The sequence below is a fragment of the Podarcis pityusensis genome (assembly GCF_964106645.2).
Source record: "Podarcis pityusensis genome assembly, chromosome: 4".
In the NCBI taxonomy this organism is placed as follows: domain Eukaryota; kingdom Metazoa; phylum Chordata; class Lepidosauria; order Squamata; family Lacertidae; genus Podarcis; species Podarcis pityusensis.
In genome coordinates, this window is record NC_138027.1 from 56,588,384 (window position 1) to 56,606,491 (window position 18,108).

General features: G+C 40.6%; 2 protein-coding genes across 8 annotated transcripts in view; both read right to left on the bottom strand.

The window, feature by feature from the left end:
- Positions 1 to 9,788, bottom strand: part of LOC308476700 (trefoil factor 3-like) — a 33,713-nt gene extending 23,925 nt beyond the window's left edge. For 3 of the 7 annotated variants that reach the window (XR_013986043.1, XR_013986047.1, XR_013986052.1), the window contains exons 1-2: positions 1,181 to 1,214; positions 82 to 207 (exon numbers count right to left, since the gene is read on the bottom strand). Coding sequence is in view for 2 of the 7 variants with exons in the window: in XM_081004513.1 (XP_080860639.1) it covers positions 6,028 to 6,035; positions 6,618 to 6,743; positions 8,498 to 8,639 (276 nt within the window). In the remaining 5 variants the exon portion in view is untranslated. The other 4 variants (XM_081004513.1, XR_013986050.1, XR_013986051.1 and 1 more) reach the window with 4 other exon arrangements.
- A 1,633-nt stretch (positions 9,789 to 11,421) lies between these two features.
- Positions 11,422 to 15,461, bottom strand: LOC308476696 (trefoil factor 3-like). Its single transcript, XM_081004508.1, has 4 exons — positions 15,316 to 15,461; positions 13,658 to 13,804; positions 12,467 to 12,616; positions 11,422 to 11,665 (listed from the first exon to the last, which is right to left on the bottom strand). Exons 1-4 carry the CDS (start codon positions 15,395 to 15,397, stop codon positions 11,658 to 11,660), a joined length of 387 nt encoding a protein of 128 aa, XP_080860634.1. The 5' UTR covers positions 15,398 to 15,461; the 3' UTR covers positions 11,422 to 11,657.
- Between the last annotated feature and the right edge of the window lie 2,647 nt (positions 15,462 to 18,108).

Here is an 18,108-nt window from a genome sequence, read left to right on the forward strand (position 1 = left end):
GGTCACAGCTGTAGAATAAACTAGTATCAGCTATTAAATAGTTTTCAAAAAAAGTGAAAATAATTTAAATTGCTGGCTTACGTCTTTGTCCTTTGCCACCTCCCTGGCCATTTGCGAAACTGGCGAATCCTAAGACCAGGACAATGGTCAGGAGCCAGAGCAACTTGAAGTTCATTTTTTTCAGAAATGTTCTCCAAATCTTCAAACCTGTTGAAAGATTCCAGATCAAAATTGTGACCCAGTAGAGGTTTAATCTACTTCCTTTTCAACGAAAAAATACATAACAAATGGAGGTTTTCAGACTGGGTTGGCAAATCATGAGTTCAGAATAGGTGACACTTAACATCTCTATAACACTTTCTAGTGTCCAAAGTGCTTTGCATGCATTCTGTAGCTGTTATCATGGCATCAATCCTCTAAAGCAAACTATTATCTCTGACATTGCAGGGAAAACAGGTAGAAGGAGAAGGAAACAGGTAGAAATCCAAGATAAATGTTTCTGAAAGGGAAGATCAACCGCAATATTAAAATTTATCAATAGGCACAAAAATTAAGTGGTTGTATCTTATCTGCACAGATAAGTGTGACATATTTAGGAAGCTCCTTGCTTGATTCAAGACAGTTGAGATCTGAGGAAACATGGTTGTACCAGGCTCTTTCTGCAGACCAAAGTTCAACTTAAAACTGGCTCATGGAAATCAAAATATTTCAACAACATTCATGTGCATATGTGTACACACACACCAGTTAGAGATGGATGAACCTGTCAATTTCAATGTCTGTCAATTTCTCATGTTTACAATCTCAGATTCAGTTTGCTGTATTTTGCCATCAGCTTTGAATTTCCTTATAAGTTTGCATGAAGATTCATCAGAATTTCTCCTAACATCCCCCCTTTTTTTGTATGCAACTTGCCTCACAAACACATTTTTGCAGGCAATATTCCCTAAGAATGCATTTTGGTCTGCTATTTTCACCATTATCTGCCTTTCTAAGCCCCCTATCTGCACTTTCCGTACATCTTCTTTTGGTTGGAGAGGGTAGCACAAAATTCGCAGAAGTCTGAATTTAGAACAAAAGCCTCATTTCAGTTTGTGTATTGCGAAGTGGGTAGAGTTGCATTAAAATGAAAATCAAACCAAATCCCTTGCCTCCCAGTCGCGAGAACCACTTGACTTACCCCACCTGAATGAGTTGCTGAACAGCTCGATGAGAAACAGCAGGATATCAAAACTCAGAAGGGCAAGGCTAATTTATATGGTTCAAGAAGACCTCCTCCTTCCTGTTGCAGCCCCTTGAGGTGAAAATGCTATCAATAATTGGGCCAATGAAATAACCGTTAGTAAACCCAAAAGCCAAGAACTGGACGTCGGGTTCAGGAAACAATGCAAGTCAACGGACTTTTGTAGCAACATTTCAGTTGATTTCTTATATCGTTTATGTCAAAAAATCCAACCGTTTTGTGGTCACAAGAAGCTGATGTTTCCATGTGTTGCATTTTCCTATCTTGAGCAACAGGAAAATGAGACTTAGGACATTTTAATTGGCAACCTCTTTTATCTGGCAATCTTGCTTTTTTTTTAGCCTGCAACTTTCTCATGCAAGGAGAACACAACTTTAGCAGATTTATTGGTCTCATATATGCTAATTTTTGAAGGCAATAATTTCACAAATTCAATATTTATTTTTTTTTGCTTTTAAATTACTTTATTGAACTTAAAACAAATAACACAAAATCAAAATTATCCATAACAAATAAACATCAAAGAGTTGTCGATATTATTACAGTTCATCACAGTCTTCTTCCAGTTTCATTGACTTCCCGCCAACTCCATCCTGCTTTAAATGTATATTTATCTAGTGCTCTGTTTGTGTCTATTTTAGATAATTGCTTAGCCAAAATATTGTACTTTCTTAAACCTGTTCAGTGTATAACAGAAGCTATTCAAAGGCTGCCACAGATTTTATATTGTTCCAATCTTTTATGTAACTTTTAAATAAACCCCATTTATTGAAAAATGCTTAATCTGCATGGTCTCTTATTCTTCCTGTTAGCTTAGCTAGTTCTGTGTACTCCATTAATTTTTGTTGCCACTCCAATTTTGATGGTACTTTTTCTCCTTTCCAATTTTATGCTATTAAAATTCTCACGGCCAGTGTCGCATATAAGAATAATTCCCTTACACTTTTTGGAATATCGGAACCCAGTATCCCAAGAAGGAAGGCCTCTTGTTTTTTTGTAAACACAATCTTAAGCATTTTTTAAAAGTTCCATATATATTTCATCCCCAAATTCCTTAATTTTTCTGCAACTTCACCACATGTGCAGCATCAATCCCACTGCTTCTTTGCATCTCCAACATTTGTTTGATACATTCTTATACATTTTGAATAGTTTTAAGGGAGTAATGTACCAACGGTACTGCATTTTCAGAAAGTTTTCTCTCAATGTGTAACAAGCAGTAAATTTCATATTTGTCCTCCAGAGGTTTTCCCAATCCTTCATTAAGATATTATAGCCAAAGTCCTGTGCCCATTTTATCATGATGGATTTTACCTCCTTTCCAGGTTTACCTGACTTCCCAATCAAGGAGGAGTCAGTACATTTTGGAAAGCATTTTAGTTTTTGAATGAATCAGATCATTCTCTAATCTAGATGGTTCTGTTGCAAATCCTTTTCTTATGTCTACTTTAAATGTCTCATTCAACTGATGGTATAGGAGCCAATCTGACAAGTGTTTTCTTATTTCCTCGAAATTTTTAAGTTTCAATTGATTATCTTCCTCCTTAACTAATATTTTGTATGCCATCCAGTTTTCTTTCATATTTTTCTTTTTTAAGAAAAGTGCTTCCAGGAGGAAATCCACCACAGTGCTTTGGGTTCCAAGAGCTCTTTATAGTTTGCCCAGACCATGTAAAGGGGCCTTCTTATGATGTGGGTTAGGAAGTTTGTATGGACCTTTACTTTGTCGTACCCTAGGTACACATGCCAACCATACTGGTTGTCATAACCTTCTAGATCTAGTAGGTTTGAGTCCTGTAAAGTACACCACTCCTTAATCCAGGTTAGGCAGGCAGCCTCGTAATATAATGTTAGATCCGGCAACGAGAACTTCCCTCTTTCTTTTATGTCAATTAAAAACTGGTGTTTGATTCAGGGTCTTTTCCCTTGCCAGATGAACCTGGAAATATCTCTTTACCATTTTTTGAGGCTGTCTTTCCCTCCCATCACAGGTATTGTTTGGAATAAAAAGAGCATTTTCAGTAACACATTCATTTTTATGGTTGAAATCCTTCCCAAAAAAGGTAAGTTTAAACTACTCCATATATCCAAATTCCTCTTAATTTCACTCCAAATTTTGACGTAATTGTCTTGAAAAAGATTAATATTTGGGGGGGGGGTGATCCATATACAAAGGTATTTTACTTTTTGGCAGATCTTCAGGTTTGAGGGTTTTTCCACAGATCTTCTCTGTCTTGTATTGTGAGGTTTTAAACTAGAAGCTTTGTTTTGGAACTGTTAAGTCTAAATTCCACTACTTGTCCGAAGTTCTTGATTATTTCTAGTGTCCTTAATTGTCAGGGAACTGCCATCGGCTCAGAGGTGAGAAATGGAAGGGCAGTTGTGTTACAGGGAGCCTCCGAAAATCTTGCGAAGCAGTTCCTCTTCTGGGGAGGAGGAAAGCCCCACCTCCAGTGGGGAAGAGGTGCAAGGACCAGAGGATGCTGGTGGGAGCCTTAACACCGCTCCTGGGCAAGCCGGACAGGAGGGAAACACACCCTTGCCATTGCCCATCCTGCGCAGTAGTCTAAGGAGCAAAGAGGGAAGGAGAAGGTTGGGGGTAACGAAACTCTTATGTTGGGGAAGGTCCAAAGAAAGACCACTCCCGGATCCTGCTAGTGATTGAGCCAGACATGAGCTTTGGGGCTCTTCACTGTAAATAGTTTGCACCAAAATGAAGCCTGTAAAACACAGTTTGGAGTCCTGCCTGGTTACTCTCGAGCAACCGCAACAGCCATCTGACATTAATAGACTTTCTTCAGGGTTTTCAGTCATTATAATAAGGTTATCTGCGAAGGCTTTCAGTTTGTACGCTTTCTCACCTAATGTAATTCCTTTTATCTCTTGGTCTTCTCTTATTTGATTGTTCAGCACTTCCATGACCAAAATGAATATCAATGGGGATAGTGGACACCCTTGTCTTAATCCTTTTCTTATTATAAAATCCTCTGTGATGTTACTGTTGATAATTATTCTTGCTCGTTGATCTGAGTAGATCACCTTAGTTTGCCTACCCATGCTCTAGGACCTGTCAGAGCCATCATGACTCCTTCTCAAAGCCCAGCTCTTACTATGGTTTGGGAAGGAGGCAGGAAGTCTCTCCCGCAGCTAGTCGCCTAGTGCGAGGGAACCAGTTGCACCACTCCAAATCTGCCTTTGATGTAGTATTCTTTAACATGTAACAAAACTCTTTTGCTGTATATTTTGTGATAATATTCAGAGCTACAAATGGCTATTTCCTCATCTTAATCCCCCCCCCCATCTAATAGCAAAAGCAAGTTGAGAATCCCAGCAAATGGTTACTAAAACACTGGGAAACATGAAGGAGTCATTAGCATGTTCAGAGATCACTAGATTTACAAAGATTGTTTTTTAAAAGCCTGTTGGGGGTTATTCATAGCGGTAGGAGAATGTTCAAAATTTAGTTGATATATGCACATTACCCAAGACTTGTGGGAGATTAGGTATATTGACCTCTTCCTGAAAGGATTATTTCCATGTTTTCCATGAGGCCTGCTTAATGTGCACAGCTGTCAGTTGTTATGCACAGTAACCACTCAATGTACATTTCTCTTAAGACAGATAGCCCTAACAGCCCTAGAATGTTCTCTATAGCCATGGTGCAGACAGTTCAGTGTCGGTCAACAGCTCAGTGTCAGTCAGGAAAGAAAAACAGAAAACTGAGGGGGGATGCGGAGGGTGGCAGTGGTACATCCTGGTTGGAGAGGATAGCTGGCTAGAACCCTGAACAACAGTGCTTCTGTTAGAAGGTGAATATATGCTGCAACATTTTGTTGTAGGTCCTATTGTCCTATCTTGGGCAGTGGGCTCTTAAGTTAAATCATCCCCACAAAGCTGCATTAGCCACAGGGAGAGATGAGCAGGTACCATACTGGATAAAGGACTGGATCTGTAGCTGATGCAAACCATTTCAATCTCACACTGACAAAAGGATGACACTCTCACACTCGAGAAAGAATGATGGAATTGTGTCTCTTTGGATTTCACAGTGAATGGATTGGATGATGCTCTGAATCTGAATGATTGTCATAACTTGGAATGGATCCACAGCTCCCCCTGCCCCCCTTTGCCTCTCCACATCATGTGGTGTGGCCCAACAGCTTTAAGTCACCTGAAGCCATTTGTCCCACAGGCACCTTTCTGCAGTGCACCTCTCCTTTGAGTTAAAGGTTGATGGATGGATTTCCACTTTTGGATAGAGAGCTATTAAACACCAGCTGATTCTATGAGTGTAGCCAAAAATAATCTCAAGATCTAGACTGTATTCTTGTAAAATATAGCGCTAGATATCTAGCCTGTTTGGAAAATAGACTTGTGTCACTTTGCACGGCTGTGAGATAAGAGTTTATAAGTGAAAATATGTCAAGAGCATTAAAAAGAGAAACACATCATTTTAACAATGCTTTAATATGCACAAAATGGTTTCATAAAGATAATGCAAACAGGGAAATAAAATGCATTCCTACATTCTCAAGAGTAATAACCAAAGTTGGCAATATGGAGCTGAGACTAATTAACTACGTTTATAGATTTTGGGGGAGAGGATTTGCAGTTCTTGTGCGCAGACAGATATGAACTGACCTCCCTGGCAAGGAAAGAAGCAGGAAATCGGGGTAGAGAGGAGGAAATGTAGAAAGCTACAGCTATGCCAGTATTTTGTTCTCTGTTTTTGTCTTGGAGGGATGCCGTTGTCGGAGGTTCCTGGTCTGTGACTTCATTTCGTTCTAATTTGCTGAAATGAAAAGAAGAGAAATCTCCTTTATAGGGTGAACATTCCTGTTTCAACAGTCTGGAATCTGAATAGGGCTTAGGAGGAATTTCATTGGGTATGGATAAGTTGGGGGGTTATCCTTGGTCTTGTCTGCATGGCTTCCTGCTTGGGTTGCCTGCTAAGGGATGTAGACGCAATCAGTGACACTGCATCCTTTTTGTCACCTGGGGCGCATCTGCGTGTGCACCAGGCAGGACCAGGGGTTGGGCGGGGAGGGTGAACATCATCATTCCACAGCATTGATGGGAGGAGTGAGAAGGATACTGGTGTGTTTACACAGTAGTGGTTTCCACAAAAAATGGAGAATATTATAAGAAAACTATGCAAGATGGCCTTTTTATAGTGGATGGGATGAGAAAAGGAAAACCTCAGAAAAGTATCTACTGCGAAATTTCTGGTTAGCTTTACATTATTCACACACACTGGTCTCCTCCTGGCATCCCCCCCCCCTGTTGCAACTGAATGGGAGGGGGTAAAAGTTTGATGTTTCATAGTGGGGGAGGGGCCACACATAAGAATATTTTACTCAAACGTGCTACTCACGGTAGAAACACCATTTTGAATTCTTGATAGCATTGCTGAAACAGCAGTTTCTTTTTAAACATGTACTTCTAGGTATTCCAGGGTATCCACAGTCTCTTCTCCGACTAGGAGGTACGTTACAGTTGCCTATTCAATAAGAAAAGTTGAGAATTCTTAATTAATTGAGGAATAGTTTAATTTATATTCAGGTCAACATTAGCCATGAAGATTTCCAAGCAAAAGAGAAATAGGATACAGCCTGATCACCAAAGTCCTTCAAAATTCCAAATGTAACTCAGTATTCTGTTTTACTGAAAGCTGTTTGTAGGTACACATGGAAAATAAGTATATGCTCAATGGTAACCTTTACCTTCAAAGAGTGAAGTCAATTACACACACAGTGAAACCTCAGCTCTGCCATTAGCTTTAGTCTATTGGTTGCCCAAGAGCTATGGGAGAGGAACTCCCAAGGGTGATTTTTCAAGACTGCAGGAAGCTGGATGTCTTCAGATCTTAAGAATTTGGAGTTGTGTGGTGCCTCTGAGTAGAGACAGAGAACCTCCCTGAACCAAATGAGCCTCTTTATATATGTTCTGGAAGCTTTCTCTGGCCTTGTCTCTAGTTTTTTTGTCATTGTTGTTATGTTAGGAAGTTGTCACATATCTAAAAGGTCTCACTGAGCTAAGCAAATAAATGGGCAGAAAATACAAAGGCTTATTTCTCTCTCTGAAAGTTGTGACCCATCAAGATGAATGGAGTACACCAGGCATTGTATTGTGGCCTGCTAGGTGTTCAACATCTGCAAGTATATAGCACAAACAGGAAGTTTACCACATCTCCGATGGATCACCATATGTGGTTGGTATTTGGCTTGGTGACCAACAAGATGCTCAGGCATGGTCTTAACTTTTTCCCACAGCACGCCATTACATTTTGCCTCCTGAAGCAGACCTCAAGTGCTCCACCATGAACCTGGCTAGGGTCAGCAAGTTGTTTATTATTAGTAGTAGTAGTACTAGTAGTAGTAGTAGTAGTAGTAGTCTTGTTGAACATTTATCTATCAGTTCATGCCTTCATCTATTTCCTACATGAAGCCAGTCACTCCATCTTTCTGTATAGCACAGCCAACCCTGCTGTTTGAAGGTCCTCCTCTGGTCACTTGGCTTATCAGCCATGACTTTTGTAACCTTTTGTACAGGGGCAAATGAGTAGCCATACAGAGGTGGGGAATCCCTGGTCCATGGGCCAATGAGTCCCACCAGGTGTTCCAATTTGAGCCTTGAGCCCATGTGGGTGAAGCTACACCCACCTGCACTCTTCCTGATGTCATCAGCTGATTGTCAGATCTTCAGAAGCCCCGTTCAATGGGTTGAGAAAAATTGGGCAAAAAAAGGTCATCTGAATTCTGAATGGTGTCAGATGATATCATTATCACATCACCTGATGAGGAGGGGGGAGATAACAATCTGACTTGCTGATCTAGAAGGGTTTGTAGCCCAAAGGAACTTGCAGAGGATGACCCATTAATATCAACAGATTGTACTTTTAAGTAGACATGCATTGGATTGTGCTGAAAGATGGTAATGGAATGGATCCCCTAGGAATCATCCACCAACACAATTCAGGCCACCTGCCTTTTGGCCATCTGCCTTTCGAGGCTGTTGAAATCAGTGGTCAGTAACTAGGTTGTCCAGGGAGCCAAACACTGGTCCCTTCCCACTGCTGCTACCCTGCTTTTTATGCACTGTAAAAAAATATGCCATCCAATCGTGTTTTTCCAAATTTATGGCATGGTTCCCCCTCCACCCCTTCTAGGAACAGGGTCACAGCTGTAGAATAAACTAGTATCAGCTATTAAATAGTTTTATAAAAAGTGAAAGTAATTTAAATTGGTGACTTACGTTTTTGTCCTTTGCCCCCACGGCCTCCTCGGCCACCTCTACCACCACGGCCACCTCCACCACGACCACCCCTGGCATCTGCGAAACTGGTGAATCCTAAGACCAGGACAATGGCCAGGAGCCAGAACCACTTGAAGTTCATTTTTATCTGAAATGTTCACCAAATCTTCAAACCTGTTGAAAGATTCCAGATGAAAGTTGTAACCCAGTAGAGTTTTAATATACTTCCTTTTCAATGAAGAAAGGTATAACAAATGGAGGCTCTCAGGCTGGGATGGTAAATCATGAGTTCAGAATAGGTGACACTTAACATTTATATTATAACACTTTCTAGCGTCCAAAGTGCTTTGCATGCATTCTGTAGCTGTTATCATGGCATCAATCCTCTAAAACAAACTATTATCTCTGACATTGCAGGGAAAACAGGTAGAAGGAGAAGGAAACAGGTAGAAATCCAAGATAAATGTTTCTGAAAGGGAAGATCAACTGTGATATTAAAATTTCTCAACAGGGACAAAAATGTAAGTGGCTGAATCTTATCTGCACAGATATCAAAGCAAGTGTGACATATTTAGAAAGCTCCCTGCTTGATTCAAGACAGTTGAGATCTGAATAACCTGGCTCTAGGAGGCTCTTTCTGCAGACCAAAGTTCACTGCAAAACTGGCTCATGGAAATCAAAATATTGCAACAACATTCATGTGTATACACACACACACACACACACACACACACACACACACACACACACCAGTTAAAGATGGATGAATGTGTCAATTTCAGTGTCTCTCAATTTCTCATGTTTACAATCTCAGATTCAGTTTGCTGTACTGCAGTATCAGCTTTGAATATTTTATTTAAGTTTGTGTGAAAATTCATTAGCATTTCTCCTAACAGACTTTTTTTTTGGTATGCCTCGCATACACATTTTTGCAGACAATATTCCCTAACACTGCATTTTAGTTTGCTATTTTTACCAATATTTGCATCTTTATGCCCCTTTTGTGTATATTCTGTACACCTTCTTTTGGTAGAGGAACCATTCCACAATATTCATAGGAATTTAAAAGGAAAGGCACATTTCAGTTTCTGTATTGTTTTGAGGGGTGGTAAATTGATAAAACTTGCATTAAAATGAAAATCAAACCAAATCCCTTGCCCCCGCAATCCCTAGATCCACTTGACTTACCCTACCTGAATGAGTTGTTGAACAGCTCAATGACAAACAGCAGTTGAACCAGCTATAAATAGTTGGACCAATCCCAACTGCTTCCAGTCCCAAAAGGCAAGAACCGGATGTTGAAATGGGGAAGCAATGCAAGTAAAGAGACTTCTGTGGCAACCTTTCCATTGATTTCGTAACCTTCTGTGTCAAAAATCCACCTGTTCTGTGGTTACAAGGACATTTCTTACCTAAATGAGACTTAGGACATTTTAACTGACCACTGCTTTCTTTACCTGCAACTTCCTCATGCAAGGAAAAACACGACTTTAGCAGATGCATTGGCCTAGCTATTCTCCACATTTGAGCTAGTTTTAAAAGGAAGTAGCTCTACAACATCAGTGTTTTAATACAGTGGTGCCCCGCAAGACGGAAAACCCGCTAGACGAAAGGGTTTTCCGTTTTGGAGGTGCTTCGCAAAATGAATTTCCTATGTGCTTGCTTCGCAAGACGAAAATGTATTGCGAGTTCCTACGGGGTTTTTTCCTCCCCCCCCCTTTTTCCCAAGCCGCTAAACCGCTTATCAGCTGATCGGCTAAGCCGCTTATCAGCTGATCGCTAAGCCGCTTATCAGCTGATCGTTAAGCCGCTTATCAGCTGATCCTTAAGCCGCTTAACAGCTGATAGCTAAGCCGCTTATCAGCTGATCCGCTAAGCCCGCTAAGCCGCTAATACTGTAGCGCTAATCCGCTAAACCGCTAATGGGCTTGCTTCGCAAGACGAAAAAACCCGCAAGACAAAGAGACTCGCGGAACGGATTCTTTTCGTCTTGCGAGGCACCACTGTACCTACTTGAGAAGGCTTTTGATGCTGTTGGGCCAAGGTTTATATTTTAGACTGGGCATTTTTTTAAAGTCTAGAATATTTTCTCTAGTTACTACAAGTAACAGAATGCATGTATGTATTTATTATATTTATTAGTTGCTTTGCATGTCAAAGTGCCTCAGGATGATCTACATAACATAAATAAGAAATAACAGTGAACATGAAACCCAAATATAGAAACAGCCATAATACAAACCTCAAGACCTCATCCATATGGAACAAATCCTACCCACCTCTCTTAGAAAAAGGGCCACAGACATAACTAATCAAGAACCCAATATGGTACTTGACAGTCTATAATTCATCCATCTACTTTGATATGTCACTGAAGATTTTTTTTTCCTATTACTGTTTTGTGGTTCACTCTGTTTTTGTGGTAATGGTTTGGTTTCATAGAAGGTATGGTTCATGTAAAGTAAGGAGGGGGTTGAGGAAGCAATATCAGTGGATTCTATTTCAGACAAGTTTGAAACTCTGTAATGGAGATGTGCTCCTTCTGGGCCTCAGGACAATGGGAATATGAACATGTCCTCTTGTCTGATTATAACTAAGTGTTTCTTATTTAATTTTTTCCCTCCCAAATGAGAAAAAGCAGCTTCTATCGCAAGGGGAGTACTTAACCAATTAATACCCAACATGGAGCAACTGACTCACACATATGCCGAAGACCAGTAAGTAGCAAACTTCCCTGTTGTATGCAGAACCTTTGTATTCCAGCTACAGAGGGGGATGGGCTAGATGACTGTCAGAGTCCCATTCAACTCTGCAATGCTATGATTCCAGAAATAAAGTGATGCTTCAAGCAGCCCAATGCTTTAAAAAGAGGCAGATGTTGGCTGCATTAATCTATACAGAAAAAAGTCCCACAAAATCAATAATTAAAGTTTATTATAACCTTTTATTGCTTTGAAAAGATGCCAAGCACTAATATTGTGAGCAGTGGGAGACAAAATATGTGATTAATTGTGTTATTGTGGGAATGCAAAGGCAAAGCAAAGTGTCGTGGAAGTCAGAATTACAAGAGCACAATGTGCATGATGACATGTTTTCCTTTTTGAATTGTTCCATTGGCAGAGATGCTCCTTGTGCAAATGTCCATTTCTGAAGCTTTGTTTTAACATTCTGAAAAGGCAATAAAAACAAAAAGTATAAGAACTGGGGTAGTTTAGCTCTCCTTTGTCCACCTCCATCAAATCAAGTGACAGCAGGGGTAATGTTCCGTGGTAGCTGTCTTTAATATTCTTCCCCCCCCCCAAAAAAATATGTTGTACTCAGTTACGCATGCTTATACAGACCATGGGCCTAATCATTTGCTCCCCTCATGCAAGAGAGGAAGCAGGGGCACTCTGCCTGACCACACCTGTCACATTCCTGCTGGTCTATTGCTGCACCCCTCCATGTGTTTGGGCTGACCCTTTGCAGCAGACAGCCTGCTTGACTTGTGTGGGCTTCCTGTGTGGTGTAGAATCTTAGAGGATCAGGGTTCTAGATCATTTAAAATTGCTGTACAAGTACAAAGGCTCCCTGCTGAAGACATCCAGCCCAAATGCATGGAAGGCTGCAGGGATAAGCCATCCGTAAGCAACAATGGGTGGGACCAACAAGACTGTCCCTATCCTCACCCCAGGACTAGAATTACTGCCCTCCCTGCTCATACTAATGGACTTGCATGAGGGATAGTAACCAAATTTGGGGAAGGGTTTATGCAGTTATTCTAAAGCTTTTCACATCAGATTTCTTTCCATTTGCACTTGACCTGTGCTACAGATTGCTTGCATGCTCACGCTGAAAGGCATTTACTATTGACTGGTAGTATAGTCTCTTGAAGATATAATGTGCAACAAAATGCAAGGAGTAGCATGTGCCTCAGTGCAAAATTTTGTTCCATTTGTGCAAAGGGGGAAAATATGTTTGTTACTTTACCTTCTGCTACCTCAACATGGAAGAAACACCATGGAACTGCGGGAGGACGGGACTCAAAACAGCATCCTCTCTCTTCACATGCAGCAGCAGAGATTCCTGGGTATCCACAATTCTTCCTGACTTTCACCTCTGAAGGACATACCTTTTTATCTGTTTTGAATAGTTCCTTAAGATTAGTGGATCAAAGTCACAGTGTTGCTCGTAGTCTTTGTCTAGCTGGTGCTGCTTTTGCCCTTGCTTTTCTGTTTTATTTGAGCTCAAGATACATGAACTATTTTGTGATTTTATATATATATATATATATATATATATATATATATATATATATATATATAATATATGTCCAGTAGCACCTTAGAGACCAACTAAGTTTGTTCTTGGTATAAGCTTTCGTATACATGCACATGAAAGCTTATACCAAGAACAAACTTAGTTGGTCTCTAAGGTGCTACTAGACAATTTATTTTATTTTTTTATATATTTCAACTGCGTCAGACCAACATGGCTACCTACCTGTATTTTGTGATTATTTCCTCTATGTGGGCTGTCATTAGTTTCATCTTACATGCCTGAACCAATTCGTGCACAAACTGGGATGAGCTTAGATACTAATCAACTAATCAACTCACATTTCTAGCAAAGCATAACAAAGGCTGAGGAAAGAAATATAATCCCTGTGGACAAATTGAATAGCACTGGATTGTATCTGATTAAATCATACTCAGAGTAAAACCATTGATTCCAAAAAGGTCTTCTCTTAGTATGACTTGGTTGGGAACAGCCCATCATCTGCTTGTACTTATATAACCACATTATCCTTAAGCAGCTGTGGGAATAGGCTATCTGGTGTACTGTACACAGCTTAGGTATTTTATTAATCCTTCATACCTAAAGGTTCATCATAAACAAAAATGGTGTGCTTGCTATCTACCTACCTACCTACCTATCTATCATCTATCTATCTATCTATCTATCTATCTATCTATCTACTTTCTCTCAGGTTCTGGCATGAAGTCTAACATCAGGCAGGGTTCCAGTGACTGAGAAACAGTGGTTTTTCATATTTCCTTGGACAGTTTCTATGTTTGCCTATAAGACAAGACTAACTGAATGCCTGATAGCAGAATTCTGACCTGTGTATCATTTTTAGTATCTCAGAAAAGCCAGGTATGCTTCAGAAAAATACATTACATTTTGGGGGGCTTGGAGCAAAGCACCAGGGCACTCCTGCAACTTCAGAACTGAAGCAGCACCCGGCATCCCGGCATTGCTGGGGAGTGATTCCAGGAGGTCCACAGTTAACTCTTGCTTTGGGATCAACGTGACATCGGCATTCCGCTGTTGAGAACAGAAATCATGGTTAGCTCTTTTCTTGTAAGAACATGGTAGCCTCTGGCAGGTCTCATTGACCTTTCAATGGGAACTTCCTTCTGTTCAGATATTTGCCTAAATGTAGCCCTCAGTTGAACACCCAATGGCTAAAAGAGGGGAGGGGCACAGGTATGCATGCAAACCCCAGCCCTCTGAGCGCTGGATTGAGCAGGAAAGTCTCTGGAGCTGAGCTGGCCTTTGTGAGGACAAGACTCCCCCCCCCCCGCCCCAATTTTCAGTCCATGCAGGTTCAGGCTCAGTGGCTAAGAGGGCTCATGAATTTCCTATCTAATAAAAATGCAAATCCTTTGTTTAGATCCCAGGGGTTAAGCCTGTTGAAATCATACAACATGTTTCCAGTAATATTAGAACACGTTATTATTTTTATTATTATTTATTATATTTCTATATTACCATATACACACAGGTCTCAGGGTGGTTCACAACATAAAATCACAATCTGAAACAGCAAAATACATAATAAAAACAAAATCAACCCAATAATCACCCCCTCCCCAACACATTTTAAAAGGGCACCTTTGTGAACTTGTGTGTGATAGGTAATTTCCCTGCAGGTAATTCCTGTGGGATTTGGGGTTATATTTTATCCCTCTCCCTTAGGTACCAAATCATAAGCAGCACCTGTACGGGACAGCTCTTGTACCTTTGGCAATACCCTTCTAAGGAGGCAAATTGCTAGGTATTTAAAAGATTCTGAATGCAGGTTCATGATGCACATTTGCATTATGTACATATCCTAATGTATATGTAGAGATGCAATTTTAGATCTATGAGAAAATGAAGGTGCTAGATGACTTAGGTCTCACTGGCAATATGCTTTTGCTGCATTCCCAGCAGCCCTGTAAATAAAGTTTTTTAAAAGTTTTTTTTTTTTAGAAAAGAAAAGGCGCAGGAGATCTGAGACAGTGAAAACAGCTCAGGGCCTAGTTCCCCCTGGGCCACCCCTAAGAACACCACTGCCCTTAACCCCTGTTTTTGGAACGCTGTTGTAAGTGGGCATTATTTTGTTACCCTTAGGGGAGCTAAGGCTTGTGGATTTCACTAATGGTCTGCAACCTTTCCCTCCTGCAATTTGAGCTCTCGGATGTGGCTGGTTCGACTTTCCAAGTGACTTGGCTTAGCTTCAATTGTAAAGGTCATCGCTGATATCACTGAAATGAATTGAAATTTTTCTATTGCCCACGCAGCGGAATGTAACCCTTTACTTCCTTATGGGACAGGGGGAGAAACCTTCCATATTTTATAGCTGTTACCCAGTTTGATGTGCAGTCTTACAAAATATATCTAATTGATTAAGGGACTTTGTTGTGCTTCTCTTAATGTTGGTAAGAAGTTGGCCTTAAAGTTTCTCAACAGCAGGGGCAAGTTCATCCAATTCCGAATATTGGCAACATATGCCTTCATTCCATTAATGCACTATAAGGAAGGATAATCTAAACAGCTCTTAAGGTACTTACGTGGAGCTTTCTTATCATCGGCCAATGCACCAAGTCCTAAAATTAAAATGAGTGAAAGTATCCAGACCCCCTTCTGCTCCATCGTAGCTTCCAGCTCTTGGTAAGCAAGCTTTAAAATCAAGGAAAGTACCTCACAGTCCCTATGGGCCTTATTTTATACCGCAATTAATGTTTGTGTTCAACAGTCAGATAACAAGTTTCTAGCCATGCTCCACCTCAAGTATCTCTCTTCATTTGATTAGAAAATGTATCTAAGGGGTTTTGCATACGTGTGTGTGTGTGCATGTGAGTGTGTGTTTGGCAACATATGAGGTGGTGCTACCTGGGTGGTAAGAATCAAATGAAAGTAGATAAACGATATTGGTCAGGCACTGTTGATTACCTCAGAGGAGACATTAGTCAGCATTCCAAACATCTGAGCAGCTTCACATGGCAACCATTTTAGAAAGCTAAATAGACATGCATAAAAGGAAGTGTTGCTTTTTAGCCATACCTGTAGTTTGTATTTCTGCATCAGATTTAGACCAGTACAAATAGCAATATTCAGCCCTAAATCAAAATTCATATGAAATTTTTGTGATCAAGGCAATTCTTTGGGACTTGCCCATGAAATTATCCAGGTTTTCATATTATTATTTTTAAAAAATAATAAAGATGCTAGAATAATGTTTAACATTATGAAAAAATCAAAATATGATTTTAAGTTTCAGAATTTTGACCCTCGTCAAACTTTTTTCTTTCTTTACTCAAGTTCTATCTTTTGTTGATTCGTTTTAAGGCAATAGGGTAAAGTGCCAACTTGCTAAACATTTCTCTTCATTCGCTTCTTTGTTTGCTCCTGAATGTTTACTCTGCTGTGTAGTTCCATTGCTCCTGAATTCCTGTTTAATTAGAGAATTTCTGAAATTGGTTCTAGAACTGGAACACAAACAGTTTGCTGCAGCTATCTGTTCCTTCAATTTGTTTACATTCTTACTGATGCACATGTATGCTTTGGTTATGTGCTGCAAAAAAACTGCAGTCTGGATGTGATCATGCGCAGAACTGCACAAAAATTCTTTTTATACCAATTGTGGGGGTTTTTTTGCAGATGCCCAAATGCACTCTGTCTCCTACACATTAAAGGTAGAAACAGAAAGAAGGAAGGAAGGTTGTGGTTGTGGGGGATGAATCAAAGGGACTAAAGGGCACAGCAGAAGCCCCAGGCACTTCCCTTGTCTCTTCTCCCAGTCTGTCTGTCCTTTCTCCTTCCCATTCTTTCTCTTCCTTCTCTCATACTGGCACAACCACTCTGTCTGTCTGTCTGTCTGTCTGTCTGTCTGTCTGTCTGTCTGCCATCTAAAGTCATACCTTGGGAGTCAAACAGAATCCATTCCAGAAATCTGTTCAACTTCCAAAACGTTTGGAACCCAAGGCATGGCTTCCGATTGGCTGCAGGAAGCTTCTGCAGCCAATCGGAAACTATGGAACCCGCGTCGGACATTTGGGTTCCAAAAGAACATTCACAAACTGGAACACTCACTTCTGGGTTTGCAGTGTTTGGGAGCCAAATGTTTGAGAACTAAGCTGTTCGAAAACCAAGGTACAACTGTATTTCATCTCTTTCCATTTCCTTTCTCCCCCTCTGACCCTGGCTATTGCCTCACTCTCTAACCAACCTCTGCTCCCATGTTCTGCATATGTTGGGATTTTCCAGGCTCAGTCCATCCAAAAAGCTATATGACTGCAGCTGGGGATAGGCTGTACCACCAATGCCCCCCCAGTCAGACTGAAACCCCCATGTGACTTCTGGAACTGCAGCCCACAGTTTGAGAAACACTGCAGTATAAAATATATTTCAATGGAAAAAATGAAGATCTTTGCTCCTCGACTGGTAACAGGGCAGAAAATATCTGTGATTTGTGTCATAGCTCTGGTACGCTATCAGTGGAGGTCACTGCTGTAGTCAATTGTTAACTATTCCTCTTACCTTTGAGTTGGCACTTTGTATGCCTACACACCCCTTAGCATGTGAGGACTGCACAACGGAGGTCACTGGATGTTGTAACTGTGTATGTAAATACAAGTCTGGTACCTCCAGCAAACAGTTTAATCTGATATGGGCTTTGATACGTTGTTTGAAACAGCAACAACATAGAGCTGGTAACTCCTTACAAAAGTGATTATCTTTGTTACAACAGCTCCATTACCTTTTTTTTCAACACTGTTTCAGTTAGAAAACAAGAGTTTGGGGAGGATGTCCTCCTTAGAGCTGGTTTTCAGGCGTAACGAGAAAGCTCAGTGTGCCATCTCTTTCCCTTTATGATTCCCTCTCCTTTCTTTTTTTATGGGGGCATATGTAGAAGGTGCTCTGTCCCCTAACTTTCAGGCTTCCTTTCAATGTAGTAATGATATCTATGACCAATATCTTGCTATCTGAGTGGTTTTGGACATTGGAAAAGAAGTGTTGTTAGCTAGATGTGCCTTTCAGCTGACAGAATGCAGCACTTCTTGAAACAGTTGAAGGGGAACTTGCACAGGTGAAGTTGTGCAAGAATTAGCTTCATCTATCTACAGCCCATGACATTTCCCCTGGACAACTTCTCCTTCAGATGTTACCGAGGATCACTGAGAGTTGGATGTAGAAATGTCTTCATTGGTGGAACTTCTGAAGCTATTTCAGATGGCAAGGAATCTTTTTCAGTCCTCATGGAGAAGGAGGAGGAGGAGGAGGAGAGGAGGAGTTTGGATTTGATATCCCTCTTTATTACTACCCGAAGGAGTCTCAAAGCGGCTAATATTCTCCTTTCCCTT

Bases quoted from the DNA above. Each gene is read 5' to 3' on its own strand.
- LOC308476696 (XM_081004508.1), bottom strand. From the start codon at position 15,397: ATGGAGCAGAAGGGGGTCTGGATACTTTCACTCATTTTAATTTTAGGA. The intron at 13,805-15,315 runs GTAAGTACCTTA...TGTTCTCAACAG, and splicing joins CGATGATAAGAAAGCTCCAC to CGGAATGCCGATGTCACGTT. The intron at 12,617-13,657 runs GTAATGTATTTT...TATTCAAAACAG, and splicing joins TGCTCCAAGCCCCCCAAAAT to ATAAAAAGGTATGTCCTTCA.